Raw genomic sequence first — 17,208 nt, 5'->3', positions numbered from 1 at the left:
AGATACAAGGTCCAGCACATGAAGAGTGGGAGGGGGGGGGGGGGGGGGGGAGAGAGAGAGAGAGAGAGAGAGAGAGAGAGAGAGAGAGAGAGAGAGAGAGAGATTGCCTTTAAGGAATTGAACATGTTTTATTCACTCACTCCATATTTATATAGCTGAGAAGTATTTATAATCTTTGCAGCCATCCCATTAGCATTTCTTCTTAGGTGTTTTCTGTTTCCTACAAAATGTATGCTGTTTTGTTTCTAAGCCATCTGGGGATGGGGAAGGAAGGAAGGAGGCTTCACATCCTTCACATGCATGAGATTTGACGTGGGCTGTAGTCCTCCACTTCCTGGTGGCTTCCCAGCAGATGTCGCAGTCATGACTTTATTCAATTCCTGTTGGATGTCTGCAAATCTCTCCTTTTGTAAGTTTTCCCTTTATCTCTGGGAAGAGGCAGTGAAGTTTGCTTTCTGCCAGGTGGCTTTGATTCCTCCCAGTGCCTGGAACATCAACAGAGCTCCGGGGGCAGTCCCATGCGTCTCTCTAGCAAAATAAAAAAGAATACACAGAGGAAAAAAAAATCAGAATCACCGTGTCTCATTGCCAACACCTCTGCGAAAGGTCCCGTGTATGATTAAAGGTTTACAACCTGATTTAGTGAAGAATGCCACTCTAAAGACTTGGCAGATGGAAAAAAGAAGACCATGCTGGGACTAAAACAAGTGTGATACAGGGAATGCATGCAGGCGAGGAGAATGCACGGTGAGGCACTTACAGATTCTGTACATAAAAGGTCAGGACAGGCACAGGGAAGAAACCACTACTTTTAAAGGGCCCTGGGTTTTGTGAGATCCTTGAACGATGGGTGAGGCGGCCTTCCAACCAAAGTCTGCTACACAGCCGTGCAATCTTGCAGACACCTGTAGGTATGCGCCCTGTGACACGGGACTGTGCGCTCAGTTGATGCTGCTCAAAAGAAGTCTGTTGCACAAATGTGAGCACTCAGTGCATAGGCTGATGCAAGAGGAAGGTCTGAGAGTATTAAAGAGGATGTAGGTAGCATCGAGGGCACAAGGAGAACTGAGTCCTTTGACAAACAGCCTTAAGCTGACTTCTCATTGGCAGGCTGCTCACATCTCTCAGCCGTTAAGAGGACTGTGTTTCCTTTGTCTAGAGCGTTGAGTGGTTATGAATAGTAAGGATAGGCCATCTGTAATTATTTTTTAATTATTAATGGTTTTGTTAGATCCTTTCCCTTTTACATTACATTTCTGTTAATGTAAGTTAAAGCAAATGTACTTCAGTTCCCAAGCTGCTTCCCAGTGTGGCTTTCATTGTTTCATAACATTACTTCAGCTGTCTGGGAGGTGTCTCTGGAAGAGCCTGCCTCCATCCAGCCACCCTGGCCATGCTAACAGATTCAGGTACTGTCTGCCAATACACATCCACTGGCCACAGCATTAGTCACGATCAAATTGTTAAATTCCCAATGGTGTCCAGTGTCAGAGGCATGGCATGCACAAAGGCTTTAGGCTCTTAGCCACAGTCTCAAAGGTGAACGCAGAGACATCTATTTTTATTTGGAGCCCTGGGTGAAAGGTCTTTTAACATTTTACATGTGCAAAGATTTTTCACTTAACTAGAAGCTAAGTGAGGAGAAAAGGGTAAGTTTGAAAAAAATTAGAGGGAGAAAACTGGCACATACGTTTAGTGGTCTGACTAAAGGCCGGCTGAGTAATTTAATCAGAATAAATACTTAGTATTTGGAAATTAGGAAAATAATGACACTCAGAAATGTATGGGGGAAAGCTTTCCTTTGAGAGAAGAAAAAAAATCCACCATTTAATCAATTTTTCATCACCAGCAGAATGGCTTTTGATGACACTTCATCCCCTTAGAGAAGCTGTCCAGGGCCTGTTATTTACCATGGGACTTGGTATCAGATCTAGCGTTAAACATCCCACACAAATTCAGGTATAATAGGCCCAGTGAACAAAAAGACAAAGAAGAGAGAATGGATGAGATTCTAAATTTTGTTTTATTGTATATAACACTTAGCCTGAAGATTGCAGTCTGAGAAGAAATGGCCAGTGACTGGTCAGGACTGGCCTGAGCCAAGAGGACTGGCAGAATGAAAGGTCTGAGGTAGAGGAGAGCAGTAAGCCTCAAGGAACCTTACTTGTAAGCAAGCAGCTATGACTCCAAAAGTACATAGTTAACATACAGTGAACAGAGCACAAAAGCTACTAAAAATGACCGGATAAATTATGCAAAGGGATTTCTGGATTTCTTTCAAGTAATTAAGTTTCGATTTCTTACATTTATTTTTGTTCCAAGAAGCACAAGGCGCCAATGACTGCAGAATGACTGCAGAAGTCCTCATTGATTGTTCCAATACTTTCTGTTAGACTTCGTGACTGGACTTCACTTTGAACAGAGGCAAATACACTGACTGGACTGTGGAAATTCCTTGGGAGGAAAAATGGTTTACCTGGAGGGTAAACACAGGGGAGCCTGTAGGAGGCTAGGAAGAAAAACTTGTCTTCTGCCCTTAAGGTTTCTGGGAGAGGAGGGAAGAGGTCTCTCTCTCTCTCTCTCTCTCTCTCTCTCTCTCTCTCTCTCTCTCTCTCTCTCTCTCTCTCTCTCTCTCTCTCTCTCTCTCTCTCTCTCTCTCTCCCTCTCTCTCTCTCTCATTCAGAGATGTGTGGATTCGCACTTGGCTCTCTGCAGTGTTGAGGGAGAGAGGGGACTTCAGTCCTCTCTGCTGGCTCCTGGCTTCCAGTATTAGGTCTTGTCAGAGGATCCAATCAGCTATCATCCCTCCTGGCCACTCTTAGCCGCAGCGAACTCACTAGCGGCAACAGTAGGAACCCCTGGGAGCCCTGGGGCTGCTGGCTACCCTCCTCCCATTACCAGAGAGCTTTTCTTGAAAAGCTTCGCTGCTCTCCCACTCTCGGCTCCTACTCCTCTCCTGCCTGGTATATAAACCTTACATTTGGCCGAGGCTCAAGTCTCCTACCACGTGAGTTCTCTGTGCTAGCCATATAATTTTGACCTTCTTTGCCCAGTGGATTCAGAAGGTGGGGGATGGAGGAGATTGTGAGTACCGGGAGAGTCCTTTCCTGGCGAATTCACAGATCCTTGGGAATCCCAAGAACTCTCAGTTTCCGAGCTCTTTCCCTCCTTTTTTTCCCTTTTCCTTTTCTTTTTCTTTTTCCCTTTTCTTTTTCTTTCTAGGTACAGCCAAGGCTCAGGAGTTTTACCATTCCCCCACATCTCAAGTCAGTGTCCAGTGAGAGTATTTGGGGGTGGGGGTGGGGCTCGTCCTCCTGCAGAATCTGAAGCAAGTTGCATTTAATAATATGGAAAAAAAGGGACTTTAGAAACCATCCTTCTCTTGTCCATGCTCATTTAACTCGAGTACAGCGCACTGAATAGTACAGATTTGTCTTTTGAGAAATCTTTCTTGTAGTGCATTTCAATTCTGTTTGAAATACAAAGAAATCACACTGCCCTTAATAAATTAAATTTTAATAAAACACATTAAGTCCAGTAAAATATGAATGTACTACTTAAAATTTTAATAGTAAATTAAGACCCAGAAAAGAGGAGACAGTGTTTTGTCCCCCTGGGATGGCTTCGGGCATCAGTCGATTTCTGGGTAGGGGGTGGGCTTGAACTGCAGGGACCCTCTTCGCCTGGAGGGAGGCACTTCACATCTGTCTGCATCTGGCAGCGGATTGAACAGAAGCTACTGTCAAACAAAGAGGCAGGTGGGAAGAAAGAGAGAAACCCCTACTCTAATCACACAGTTGATATACTTGATAACCCCCCCTTCAATTTGCCTAAGTAGGTGTGTAAGTTGTCAGATTCATTGAGTTTGGGGTGGGAGGGTTTATAGACAACTGTATATTGAGGTCATCTTAAACAAGTTTGCAATCTGGGTCCAATTTACTTCCACTTTTTTTTTTTTCTTGCCAACTTTCCAGCAGCTTAAATTCCCATGCTAAGGAGGGTGTGTGTGTGTGTGGATTCCTTTTCCCAGTTCAGCTTCCAGGTCCTACAGATGCTGAAGTACTTTCCAGCAAAGCCTGTGGGCAAGACTGAAAAGGGTTTTATTGATATGACCACGAGGGTGTTGGCATTCTGAACACTCCTAAAGGGAGAGATTGCGAGACTCCAAGTCTTGCCGAGGAAGGAAGAACCGCATCTTCGCTCTAATGCAACACAATCACTGCTGTTCACTTTTCACTTGGAGTAGGAGAAGAAGTGAAACTCGGACTTGACTCTTAAAAATGCACCAGCTTTCTAGAAGGAAGGAGACAAGGGGACCGTTTCCAAGAGGCAGGGAACAATTTCTTGCCAGTCACACATTCAGCTTCACTTGGTAATTAGCTAACAGTGATGTTTCTTTTTTTGTCTGGAATTAGAGATATCACTAAAAATATATTTCAGAGCTGAATAGTTATTTAAGGCTCACTTAATGATGTACGGAATCCAATCATCAGAAAAAATGTTTCATGGAAGTTTTCTTGCTTAAAGGAATAGTTTAGTCAATAAATTTCATATTAAACAAAGTTTGTCCAGTCAGTTCAACAGTATCCTCTCTATTTCATGAATTTATTACACTATCTTATTTACCATATAAAGTGGTGACGAGTGTTTAGCATTTTTGAGATCAGTTGTCAGTTGGTATTAAAATCAAGATTAATTCATATTAACGATATGCATTTCTCAATACTCCCAGATGACAACATACATTAATACAACTATTACAAGTGATTAAGCACAGTGAAAGAGGAGGGACAAAGAGAGGTTCAAAACACCCCAAATATTTGATTTTGCAATTCAAGTTCAGCAGACTGTTGCCACAATAGTGTTTGGGCAAGTCCTCAGGGCTGCTTTTGACTTTACATCTAATTAGACACCTAATGAAAGGGAAGAATCCTTTCCCATGCGGTTTTCCTCCTTGGTATCTTTTGTGCCTTTATTTATACACATAAACACACTACTTAGGAGTTGAAATACCGCAAAGTTTTTTCTCTTTCTGTACCTCACTCCCTGTAACAGTCTGGGGGAATTAGGTGGAGGAAAACATTTGTCTTCCCGATGTTTCCTACTCTGCTCAGAATTTCTTTGGGCATGTGGTCCTTTCTCACTCAACACTGAGAAAAAACACACCCACATATTTTAGTGGATTTTTATTAGTCATTTGAGATGCTCAACAGTTTATACTAATTAGACCATCCAAAGCCTTTTGAAGATTAAGCAAATTGGACAACCCTTGTTAATTAGAACATAATTTGAAGTTTGAAATTATATCACTGATGAAGTGGTCTAATTAGTATGGCGATATGTTAATCGACCAGCATGACACTGGCAATGGGGTTTGGCATGGACCTCGCTAAGGCATGCACAAAAATTCTCCCTCTTATACTGGCATTAATAAAAGATTTCTATAGACTCCAGCTTTTCCACGACGACATACAATTTATATACACACAATGCCCACAGTGCTGTTCATTTTTTCACTATTATGAAAACTAATAAATTCGTCAAGCTGAATTAAGCATACAAATCAGACGAGGCATAGCAGATTACACGGTGAAGCTCGGTGTCTCCCGAGCCTAAATGAAATTTCAATCTAATAATTCCTTCCTAGCTGGGTCATAATTTGTTTAGAGATGCTGTTGTACTTCTTTCAAAGCGCTGTTCACACTATAATTAAATGATACTCAAGCTTTTAACTTTGATTTATTTCATTTCGTGAAGCTTGAGACAGTGAGAACTGCACAATGTTATTTTTTTTTTATTTCCTTGAAAATTACCTTGGCTGTTGAGGTAGAAATTAAACACCTAAGCACTTACTTGAACAGTCTTGCACACAGCCACGTTCTTTCATGTCAACACCCCCCTCTCCGAGTCCTTGCCCAGGCTTCTTAGGGCTCTCAGTGGAGAACATGGCTCGTAGGAATCCCCTTTGGCTACTGTTTATTATTTTCCTTTACGCGGGGGAAGAGAAAGGCGGGCTCCAGACTGGCAAAGAAAAGCAGCAGAGATTTAAGCACCTCGGACAGATCCCATCGCGTTGTCAAAGCAGAGGCTTTCCTGGGGGGGGGGCGGGGGGGAGGCTTCAGACGACAGCTTTCCTAACTTGAACCTGCCAGCCCCAGCCTGGAAGAGGTCAGGGGAGGATCCGCGGTTTCCTGTTCGCCGCTACCGCCGCAGGGCTTCCGGGTGCTGACTCCCAGAGGGCTCCCCTTTCCACGCTTGCCCTCCACTTTGTTTTTGTCCTAGCTCGCGCCAGTGCCTCTTAGGCCTTCTGCCTGCTCTCACACCTGCTGGCCTTCCCAAGCTCCCAGGGCCTGCACCTGCTCCTGATCACCCCTGTCCCGGACCAGCCACCCGCAGGTCCTCATCGGTATATGCACCTAGTGTCTTTCCGCGCTCTGGAAGGCGAGGGTAGCCCCAAGTGCCGCAGGACGTAGGGGAAGGATGGGAACGGGAAGGAGAGGAAATAGGTTGTGTTTGGGAGATTGCGGCTGGAGAGTGGGCCACACTGTCTGCTTTTGAACTGGAACTCAGAATGTGTGTTCACTTCCAGGAAAGTGGTTTGCACTAACACAAAAGTGGGAGCAAAGTGTAAGCAAAAAGTAGTCTCTGCACACAGTGACTGTAGAAATGAAGATAATGAAGAAATGTAGAAATGAAGAAATGTAGAAATGAAGATAAGTGGGACTTACGCCAGTCTGAGTGTGTGTGTTTGTGTGAGTGTGTGTGCACGCGCGTTTGTGTGTGCGCGTGGCGTGTGTGTGTGTGTGTGTGTGTGTGTACGGTGTTAGTGGCATTCGGCAGCACATGCGCTCTGTATTTCTGGCCCTTCTCTTCCTGTCAGTTGCTCCTTTCCCTTTGATTGTAGCTAATGAAGAATAATACATTCCAGAGTCAGGGTTTGCCAGGAGATCCTCCCAAGTCCCAGCTCACCCTGTACTGGACACAGGGAGGAGGTGGAAAAAGAGAAGGGGGTGGGAGGAGAGGAATCTGTACATGTGTTAGAGGGGGATATGCCCATAAAGGGGGGAGTCGCATGCGCACAGAGGACACTAACGGGCTGTGTGGCTGTCCAATCCGCTGAGAGCTGAGGGAAATCGAGGGAGAGAAAGCCCTGCAGCCGGGCAGACCCACGTCTTTCTGCACTAGGCACCCGCCGGGCGGTGGGATGCAAAGCCCCGGGCTGACCTCAGCACGCATCAAGGCGGGAGCTCAGAGCAGAGCAGAGGACCCGGGTCGCCGCAGCGTCTAGATCCTCATCCTGGGGAATCAGGGTCACTGGAGCTGACGGGAGGGGAGGGCCCCTGAAACTTAGTGGTAAGCAGAGGGCAGGAGAGCAGGTGGCCAGGTAAGGTGCACCTCACAGTTCAGGGCCAGTCGCTTCCAAGGTTGGCTTGGAACGCAACTTTTAGGGGGAGTTCCCCCCCACCCCCAGGGAGGCGGAAATCTGGCAGAAGCAGCGGGAGATCTGGAGGCTGTCATTTAGGTGACTGGCACTGCTGGGTGGCCCGAAGCACCGACCTGGCTAGTTGGGTGGGGTTGAGCTGGGGCGCGATTAGAATCAGGAGTTGCAGGCGCAGCGTACGAGTGGTAACAGTAGAGCGCCTGCCGGGGCAGGGAAGGCAGCGGGTCCCGTGGTAGAGCGAGAGGGGCGGGTGCAGGGAGAACTGAAAGGACCGGAGCCTGCGGGGAGCCAAGGGGGAGCCAGGGCGGGGAGAAACCCACCCAGAGCAGTGCTTCCTGGCAGGAGAGGGCGGGGGAGGGAAGGAGGGGGAGGGCGGGCGGGGGTCAGGCGCGGGAAGAGGGGACTATAACTCCACCGCCTCGATGAGCTGGGGCACTTTGGGGTGCTGAGGTCTGAAGCCAGAGCCACCCGGAGCAGGGCAACCTCTCGGGCAGACCTAGCGGGCGACACAGGAGCGGAGCTAGCGGCTACACTGGGAGAGCCGGGCCTGGAAGCAGTGGCGGCTGAGCACAACTTTGCAGTGTTGTTCCCTCTGCTGCTCCGGCCGGGTACTTCTCCGGAGGGTCGGGTAGCTGGGACCGGAGTGCGCCAGCGAGGAGCGCGCCGCGCAAGGAAAGATGATGATGATGTCCCTGAACAGCAAGCAGGCGTTCAGCATGCCTCACGCCCGCAGCCTGCACGTGGAGCCCAAGTACTCGGCGCTACACAGTGCCTCCCCGGGCTCCTCTGCGCCCGCGGCGCCCTCGGCCAGTTCCCCTAGCAGCTCCAGCAACGCTGGCGGCGGCGGCGGTGGCGGCGGAGGCGGAGGTGGCGGCGGCCGGAGCAGCAGTTCCAGCAGCAGCGGCAGCGGCGGCAGCGGCGGCGGCGGGGGCTCGGAGGCGATGCGGAGAGCTTGTCTTCCAACCCCACCGGTGCGTAAGTCTGCATAATCACCGCTTAAAGGCACATTTTGACAGCCTCCTTTATCTGCTTGATGTTTTTTTCATGTCTGCACAGCAAATCACCCCACACCTCCAACCAATCCCCCCTCTCTTAAGTATTCAACGGGTCTTGCCTTTCATATTAATTTTTATGACCTGGGATGCTGCCTGTGCGCGTGTTGTGTTGTGTTGTGTTGTGTTGTGTTGTCTGTGGCTCACTTTTCCTCCCCCTGCACATTGGCTTCTCGCGCAGGCTTCCCCTCTCTTTTCGCTGCCTAGTTTCAGGATCACTGTCATTATTATTATTTTAACGTTCTGGGAATGCTGTAGGCACGGTGGCGGTGGCGAGCCCTGGGCCGGGGGCTTCCGGAGAGAGCGCTCACAATTCCCTGCTGAGCGTAATGTGTGCCTTCTACTTACAATTGCAGAGCAATATATTCGGCGGGCTGGATGAGAGTCTGCTGGCCCGTGCCGAGGCTCTGGCCGCCGTGGACATCGTCTCCCAGAGTAAGAGCCACCACCACCATCCGCCCCACCACAGCCCCTTCAAGCCGGACGCCACTTACCACACCATGAACACCATCCCGTGCACGTCGGCAGCCTCCTCTTCTTCTGTGCCCATCTCGCACCCGTCCGCTCTGGCTGGCACCCACCACCACCACCACCACCACCATCACCACCATCACCAGCCGCACCAGGCGCTGGAGGGCGAGCTGCTTGAGCACCTAAGCCCCGGGCTGGCCCTGGGAGCTATGGCGGGCCCCGACGGCACAGTGGTGTCCACTCCGGCTCACGCACCACACATGGCCACCATGAACCCCATGCACCAAGCAGCCCTGAGCATGGCCCACGCGCATGGGCTGCCCTCGCATATGGGCTGCATGAGCGACGTGGATGCAGACCCGCGGGACCTGGAGGCGTTCGCCGAGCGTTTCAAGCAGCGACGCATCAAGCTGGGAGTGACCCAGGCAGATGTGGGCTCGGCGCTCGCCAACCTCAAGATCCCGGGCGTGGGCTCGCTCAGCCAGAGCACCATCTGCAGGTTTGAGTCTCTCACGCTGTCACACAACAACATGATCGCGCTCAAGCCCATCCTGCAGGCGTGGCTGGAGGAAGCTGAGAAATCCCACCGCGAGAAGCTCACTAAGCCGGAGCTCTTCAATGGCGCGGAGAAGAAGCGCAAGCGCACGTCCATCGCGGCGCCGGAGAAGCGCTCGCTGGAAGCGTACTTCGCCATCCAGCCAAGGCCCTCCTCGGAGAAGATCGCGGCCATCGCCGAAAAGCTGGATCTCAAGAAAAATGTGGTGCGCGTCTGGTTCTGCAACCAAAGGCAGAAACAGAAGAGAATGAAATACTCTGCCGGCATTTAGGGACCCTTCTCCAGGGATGGCCCTTTCCCTTCGCCCTCTTTTTTTCTAACCCCCTTCTTGTCTCTCCTGCCTCTTTCCTTTCTACTTTGGCTATCAGAAAACAATTCCGGTAAATGTGAACCCAGACCAAGCCAGGAGCAAAGAAGCAAGCAGCTGAGCCCAAATCAGAGAGATTGTGAACCGGTTTCGCAAAGTGAAGAAAAACCAAAACCACAAACAACACAACACGAAAAGGAATTTGTCAAGTTGTAGCAGAGCTGTCCCCTTTAACTGCACCTCGGCTGCTCGGCTTCATCAGAGAAAGCGTGGAGCTGACTGTCAACAGGAAGGCAGAGGGACAAGCTTTTGAAAACCCTGCAAGAATGAGCAAGTAAGATTTGTTTTTGTTCTTACAGACGTCACCTTGTTCATGTTTAAAAGTACACTTTGCAGCTATTTTTCAGAAATAGAAATTGATTCAGGACTGAAACTCGAAGCTAGAGTTGATGCTTAATGTGATATGATAGAGACATCTCTAAAGTATTTTGAATTAAAAAAAAGATGGCAGATTTTCTGCATTTACACTGTATATTATATATATATTTTTATTGTGGTTCTTATCGCTTTCTTCCTCTGAAGTGTTAACACTTACTGAAGGAGTTGCGCCTGCTGTGTTCACTGATCTTGACAGCTATTATTAGATTATTGCCGTACAACCCTCTGTAAATTATTAATTTATCTCTCTGGCAACTTAATTTTGTGCACATCCTAATTAATTAAACTTCTTTAGTCTGAAAAAATAAAACCGGCAGATACGTATAGCTAGTGATGCTCAAAACATTTTTCTTTTTTTCTTTTTGGTCCTGGATTTTTACAGCTTCCCACTTAGACTGTGTTGGCTTTGGCCTAGTTGTATATTCTCACTTTGAATGAAGATTGTTTCTTCCCTTTGTTTTTGACTGGTAGTGATCTAATTTGTGAGCTGACACTTTATAGTTGATGTCTTAACCGTGTAGACCAGATTCACTGTCCGATGTCTTGTTTACTTCCTTACATATTTAATGGGGATTCCCACATTGTCCCCGTGGCACACGTGCTCTCTCACTCACCTTACATGCCTACATACAAGCACACATACACATCTCTAAGAGAGGAGAAGAAGCAGCTGGAGGTACCAACGATGAGCAGTGTACACTTTCCCAGCCTTAGGTGCGGTCTCCATTTGGTGCTTACTCTGCTGGATTCTAAGATTTCACCAAGGTATTTCCATCTCCCAGATTTCGATTGCTTTGTTGCTACATTTTGACCTTTATAGGGATCCTTCAGTTTTTCCTTTTAGGAGGTTTGTTTGTAGGGGGAAAATTTTGGAACTATAAGAAAGACAGTGCACTGCTTGTAAATTCACAGTGTTTGGTAGAATCCTTTTGGAGCACACACACAAATAGGTACAAAGTGACTGGTACCTTATCTATTGTAAATATTTCATTCAAAATGATGCACATATGAATATATTCTTACAGAATTTGCTGTAATTGCTGATCCATTTGAGGCTCTCCAAAGTTCTGAGTTCTGTATATGACCTCACTTCTTGTTTTTGTTAATGGGTTATTTACTATAGTAATGTATTAAGTTATTTTGAGTGTTGTTTCATTGTCTTTCATTGAAGAGATGATTTTAATGTTTTACTGGCAAAGTATGCTGCTTTTTTCATTAAAATATGCTATTAATATTAAATGACTTTTAAAACGTGATGCAGTTTTTAATCATTTATGTGGGAATTATTTTGGTGCTGATCCTTTTAAAAGACAGGAACACAGAGAGTGGCCACTATTAAAACACGGCTTGGACTTTGTAAGAGGCAACTCCCCGGGAAAGGATAAAAGAACAAGAGGGTTTATAGTATCACGTTAATGGCCAGGGCTCATCTCACAGGGCACTTTGCTTTTTAGCTTAGATGAAATCATGGTGTCTGGCTCCATATAGCTCCTCTGGAGTCCTTTCTCCAGACTTGAAATAATTCTGTAAAGAGAATCTTACAAAGCCAAGGTCAGATGGAAACTATTTCAGCCACTCCTTCCCATCTCCTATGGGGCAAAGGAAGAAAGGAACCCAGCCCACATTTCAGTAGCTGTGGGAGGCTGGGTGTGGCAACTGTGGGGGCAGGACTTGGTGAGCCAGGAGCAGAGTGCAGCCCCCATCTTCTCAGTTCTTTAGCCTGTCCTGAAAATCAACCTGGGGTTCTGGCAGATGAATAAAGTCTCCGTCTTGGTGTCCTCTGTCTCTGTCTTTTTCTATTTCCCATAACCTTTAAGAAAACTAATATTATTGCAATAGACAGGGTGTGGCTGAGGAAAATCCTGGGTTGTTAAAAGGAACAAAAATTTGCCCCTTTTTGTGACTTTGTCTGGCACAGGATCTGGAGGAAGTCTATTAAACATTCATGTGGCCATGGGATTCTGCCCATTTGGCACAGCCACTTCTTTTTCTAATCCGACTTTAAGACAATTCCTCTCCCATTATAATAATTTTCAGGTCCTTCACAATTGTTGGGCAATGTATTGGGCTTTCAACGTTTCTTTTTCTAGTAAGGCTATGGTTTGTATTTTTACACCAATCATAGTTCATGGAATTAATTGGCATGAGACCATTATATTAATGTATAATTAAACAAGAAGAAAAAAGCAGGTACTGACCTGTCCTAAACACACTCTCTGAAGGTAACTCTTCCTAACTATATTGGCCTTTTCCATATGAAACTGTCATGAGACATCTCTATATTTGGAAGACGCTAAGAAAACAGCCTACAAATATATGACAATTGTTACCCTGGCCCAATTTGGGATTAAATACTGCAGGAAACTGATCACAGTTTCCAGGCAGAACAAAGATAGTTATAGAAGTTGGACGGCACAGGCGTGGAGAGACCATTTCTTCTATAACTGAAACAAACTACATGCCTCAAAAACAAGATCCAAGTGTCCATTTAGATTGAATGAGATGCACTTCATAGGTTTGGAAGAAAACACTGGCATATAGTGTTTTATGAAAAGAAACTGTAAATGTAAGCACAGTGACGTTGGTGGGTTGGTTCATTCCTGTGTGTAGGAGGGCAAAAAGTTCTGCCTTCCATTTCTGTCCCCATCCTAGGTTTCAGGTTTCCTGGAACTCTCTTTTTTTAGACAGCTCTATTCTCCTTGTCTGGGAAGCAATTTCAGCACCATGGCCAGTAACCACGTGGCTGGGCAGGGAGCGCTCCAACAGCTAACTAGCTAAAGAACTTTTCACTTGTTTTTATTATTTATTTATTATTTATTTATTACCCCTCCCCCATTTCAGACCAGAGATAATGAGAGGAAAAAGTTGAATGTGTAGCATATCACACTTTCTGATAAGATTTCCATAAGAAATAATTTTCGTCTTCTCGTGTGGGTTTTAAGTAATGAAGATTTGCTCACCAAGAGAAGAATTAGATGACATAAGATTGCTTAGTGTGCTAGTGTCTTCGTACAACAAATAAGCCATCTCTCAGTATAATCACACAAAAGCAGTAAATTGAGAAATATTTTTTGAACAGAGATAAAATAGATGTTTATTTTTCTTGGTTCATTTTGAAGTATAAGTCACGTATGCTTGCATGGCCAAAATTCTTATGCATTGGAGAACTTTTTATTCCAATAGTTAAGACTGAAGTCCCTTATTTTCCCTTAATTTACCAAGTTCTTATATTCCTGAATTTTTAAAACTGTATCAGACTGTCAGCTCATTTGTCCATTCACTATTAAGAGACTGCTAAATGTGTGTTTTATGAAAACACTAGAATTGTTTACAAAAGCAAATACATTCTGAAAACTTTTATTAACAAGAGTTGCAGATATACACAAAGTCAAAGATTTGGAGAGAAGAAAGTTGGGCCTAATGAAGGATTCAAAGGTAAGAATAGACCAAATTAAGCAAATTCTTGGGAAGTATTAATTTGGTATTGATTTTCAGTGTACTCACAAAAACACAGCAGAATATGTCTGAAATCTTTGTCATATCAATCAAAACCATCAGCATTCATGACTAATTTTGTATTTTCCCTTCAGGCCACAATTGCTATCTTACTGCAAAGAGATATATTATGGATTGACTTAGCAGCCCACTCAGTGATTCTAAATCTTATGTTTCAGAACTGTGTAGTTTCTTTTTGTTAACTTCTGTAAAAGCAAATGATTTGATCATTTTGTGTATATAACAACATAAATCCACATTAAAATGAGAAATAAATCACTAAGATGGGCATGATGGTGCACCCTGTAATTATAGCACTCAGGAGACTAAGGTGGAAAATCAAGAGTTCAAAACCTGTCTGAGGTACATGGAGAGTTCAAGGCCATCTCAGGTTGCCTAGTGAGATCCTGTGGCAAAAAAGCAGAACTCAAAACAACATATCACACATACACTCATTGATATTTAAGAACTCTCTATCATACAGAATTATACTGTCCAGGAAGAATATAGTTACTATTGGAAGTTACCCATTTCACCAACACATTGCTTACGGAAAAATAATAAAGACATGAGGATTTGAATAAAGTAATTAAAATTTAGAAAGTTCTCCCTTATTTGATATAAAATACATTTGTAAATGAATAACAGGCATGGTGACTTGCACTTATAATCTCTGCACATGGGCAGAGCTGAGGCAGAAGTGTTGCTGCAAGCTTGTGGCCATCCTGGGCTAGTTAGTGAATTCCAGAAAACCCTGCTTCAAAACAAAATGAAGCAAATCAATAAGAAAATAACATTTAAAGTAAAAGGAAGTAATAGTATGTCGTAAGTGGTTTTTCAAGTTCAGTTTTTGTGATTTTTTTCCCTCCAGATAATTGAACTGGGGTGTGGTAAGCTAAAATGCTTTATTTCAAACTTCAGATGAGTTTATTAATTTTTTATGTATTGGGAAAAGTCTTGAGGAGGGCGGGACAAGAGCCATGAAGGACAAAAGTCCCACCTTATTTTTATAAAACATTCTGTTTAGAGGGTAAGCCTCCAACTTTCTAGGCAGGTCGTGATAAAGGCTTAGAAACTTGTTTCTGTAATTATTTGGCCTAAGTGATGTCTAATTTTAGGCAAAGAATTTACACTAGAATACTAACCTTCACTTTATACTGTAGCTGGCTGGGAAGGAAGGGGCTGCCACCAAATGTAGGGCTAGGTGGACACTGCTTCCATAAAGCAAAGAGGGGACAAAGGTTCCTGGTTGGCTGTGATGTACCTGAAATCCACATTTGTCAAGAGACAGATTTATAGCATTGAGAAAAATATTGCTAAATTTCCCCTGCTTCACCCCTTTAAAAGAGTCATTCCCAGTACTACTGAAAGTCTATTATGAGCGAATTAATAAATTACACAGCGAATTATTAAATCCAGATAATTACAAGGAATAAGTAAGTAATCATTAGTTATCTCAGCTAATTACTGTGGGTCAGAGCCAGGCAGAATGGGAAATCCTCCCCGGGAATTGAAATTAACTTTGCACGGGAAGTCTTGGCTTGATATCCTTACTCTGTAGGCACATGGCAGCTCCCCTGCGAGCCAGTCTTTCTATTTAACTTGGAGAGAATAGAAATAAAATTAAGTGGCAATGTGATAATAGGAAACAGCTCAGAAAGCAAACTGTGGGTTTTATTCTGAACTTCTTGTGCCTGGAGATGAAAAGGTTTATGTATACCAATTTAAAAAACAAAACAAAACAACATTTTAAAGCACCCTTGTTGAGCTGTGGCCTCAGGAAAACACCAGCACAAACAGCTACCATCAGTAGTAGCACAAGAGGACAGCCTCTGTGTGTGTGTGTGTGTGTGTGTGTGTGTGTGAGAGAGAGAGAGAGAGAGAGAGAGAGAGAGAGAGANGAGAGAGAGAGAGAGAGAGAGAGAGAGAGAGAGAGAGAGAGAGAGAAAGAGAGAGAGGAGGAGGAGGAGGTAGTCAGAAAGAAAGATAAAATTAAAATGTTACTCTTTCCTTTTATCTGCACAGTGGAAGGGTTGCTGAAAAGTGCAACCCAGATATAACAATCTGTTGTTTGTTTGGGTAACAATGTGCTTTCATCTTGCTACAGGAAGATCCAGCTCTGTGCACATGTTGTCTCTAGTTCATCTCTTCAGCAGATGCTTCATGAACTGGTGTCACTTATTTTTTTATTTTTATTTTTTAAATCTAGCACCACCTTCTGCACCCAGCCTCTCCTACCCTCCCCACCCCCTTTCCACCAAGCCCCTAGGCCTTCCAAAGGGCACAAAAGAGGGTAAAGCCTGATGCGTGTTAGAAGGTAGAAAACGAATCCGTGTGATAATGTGACTGTGTGTATCACAGGTCTGGGGGAGCCTGGGTATGTGAAGAAAACGGTTGTTAATATATTAAAATGAGGGGGAAATCTAAGAGTGCTCTCTAGCTCACTCTCTCTTTTTATCAATTGCAATTAGATGGACGGTCTTTCCGCTCATTCCCTGCTCTAGTCTGGGATGATAATAAAAATTTAATGAAGCCTGGGACGAGTCGAGAGCTCTGTCGAGGGACCGTGGAATAGAATATTTTAACTGTACATTTATACCAACTGTCTAGCTTCAAAGACGTGACTGCTTTTAATCTCGAATTATAAAACCACAGACTTGAAATTAAATATTAGATACCCTCGGATCCCCTTCCTTTCTGAAATATTGTCACGACTCTGTTTTCCTCCATTGCCCCGGAACACACATTATCTTGGGTCTCCAATTACATTTCCGTGAATAATAGATGGCTTTGATAGGGTATTCTAGAGCTTGTGTGTGTGTGTGTGTGTGTGTGTGTGTGTGAGTGTGTGTGTGTGTGTTTAAAAAAATAGAGTTGATGCAATATTAATTGGCTGTAGATGTTATAAAAATGCACAGCCCCCTTTGCAGGAACAAATCGATGGGCTAGGGATGTGGGAGAGGATGAATGCGAAGCTTTCCCCCAGCACGGGTCACTTCTTTGAGAAGGGGACCTTTCAGAGCTCCAGTAAATGAAAGGACGCCCTAAGTTCCGGAACCAGCAGCCTGAAGTGAGGTCCGCCGGCCAGGACAGAATAGAAAAGGTGGGAAGAAGTAGCGGGGCGCGCAGTCGCCACCAACGGAGGCTTCCTTTTCCTTCCAAGGTTAATGCTTGGACGCCGAGGAATCAATGTCCCACCCTGCGGGCCGGACACCTTGCGGTGTGCACCTGCTGGCCTTGGGTTGTCCGCTAGCCCCCACTCCTCTCTTCTTGTTTCAGGTTCCGAGGATGTGCGGTGGCAGACAGTTGGGAGCGGAGGGAGTACAAGGAGCAGAGCCACCCTCCAGTGGCTAGGGAGCCTCACTAGCTCTGGGCAACCCCCCAGAGCCCTGGGTAGCCTTGCCAGGCGCACAGCCAGAATCCCGCAAGAAAGAGAGCCCCAGATCCT

The 17,208-nt window shown here is 45.3% G+C and overlaps 1 protein-coding gene across 2 annotated transcripts; it reads left to right on the top strand.

The window, feature by feature from the left end:
• The first annotated feature begins 7,870 nt into the window (after positions 1-7,870).
• Pou4f2 (POU class 4 homeobox 2) lies at positions 7,871-11,520 on the top strand. 2 transcript variants are annotated; one of them, XM_021170858.2, is made up of 3 exons: positions 8,125-8,211; positions 8,371-8,420; positions 8,852-9,898. In XM_021170858.2, the coding sequence occupies exons 1-3, from the start codon at positions 8,125-8,127 to the stop codon at positions 9,789-9,791; spliced, it is 1,077 nt and encodes a 358-aa protein (XP_021026517.1). In that variant the 3' UTR covers positions 9,792-9,898. The 2 variants fall into 2 exon arrangements, with proteins under 2 accessions (XP_021026516.1, XP_021026517.1); XM_021170857.1 differs by having other exon boundaries at positions 7,871-8,412; positions 8,850-11,520.
• The last annotated feature ends 5,688 nt before the right edge of the window (positions 11,521-17,208 follow it).

Source organism: Mus caroli, chromosome 8, assembly GCF_900094665.2.
Source record: "Mus caroli chromosome 8, CAROLI_EIJ_v1.1, whole genome shotgun sequence".
Lineage (NCBI taxonomy): Eukaryota > Metazoa > Chordata > Mammalia > Rodentia > Muridae > Mus > Mus caroli.
This window is presented reverse-complemented; position numbering and strand designations above follow the sequence as displayed.

Coding starts and splice junctions, on each gene's coding strand:
- Pou4f2 (XM_021170857.1), top strand. CDS start 8,119: ATGATGATGATGTCCCTGAACAGCAAGCAGGCGTTCAGCATGCCTCAC. Junction 8,413..8,849: donor CTTGTCTTCCAACCCCACCG/GTGCGTAAGTCT, acceptor TTACAATTGCAG/AGCAATATATTCGGCGGGCT.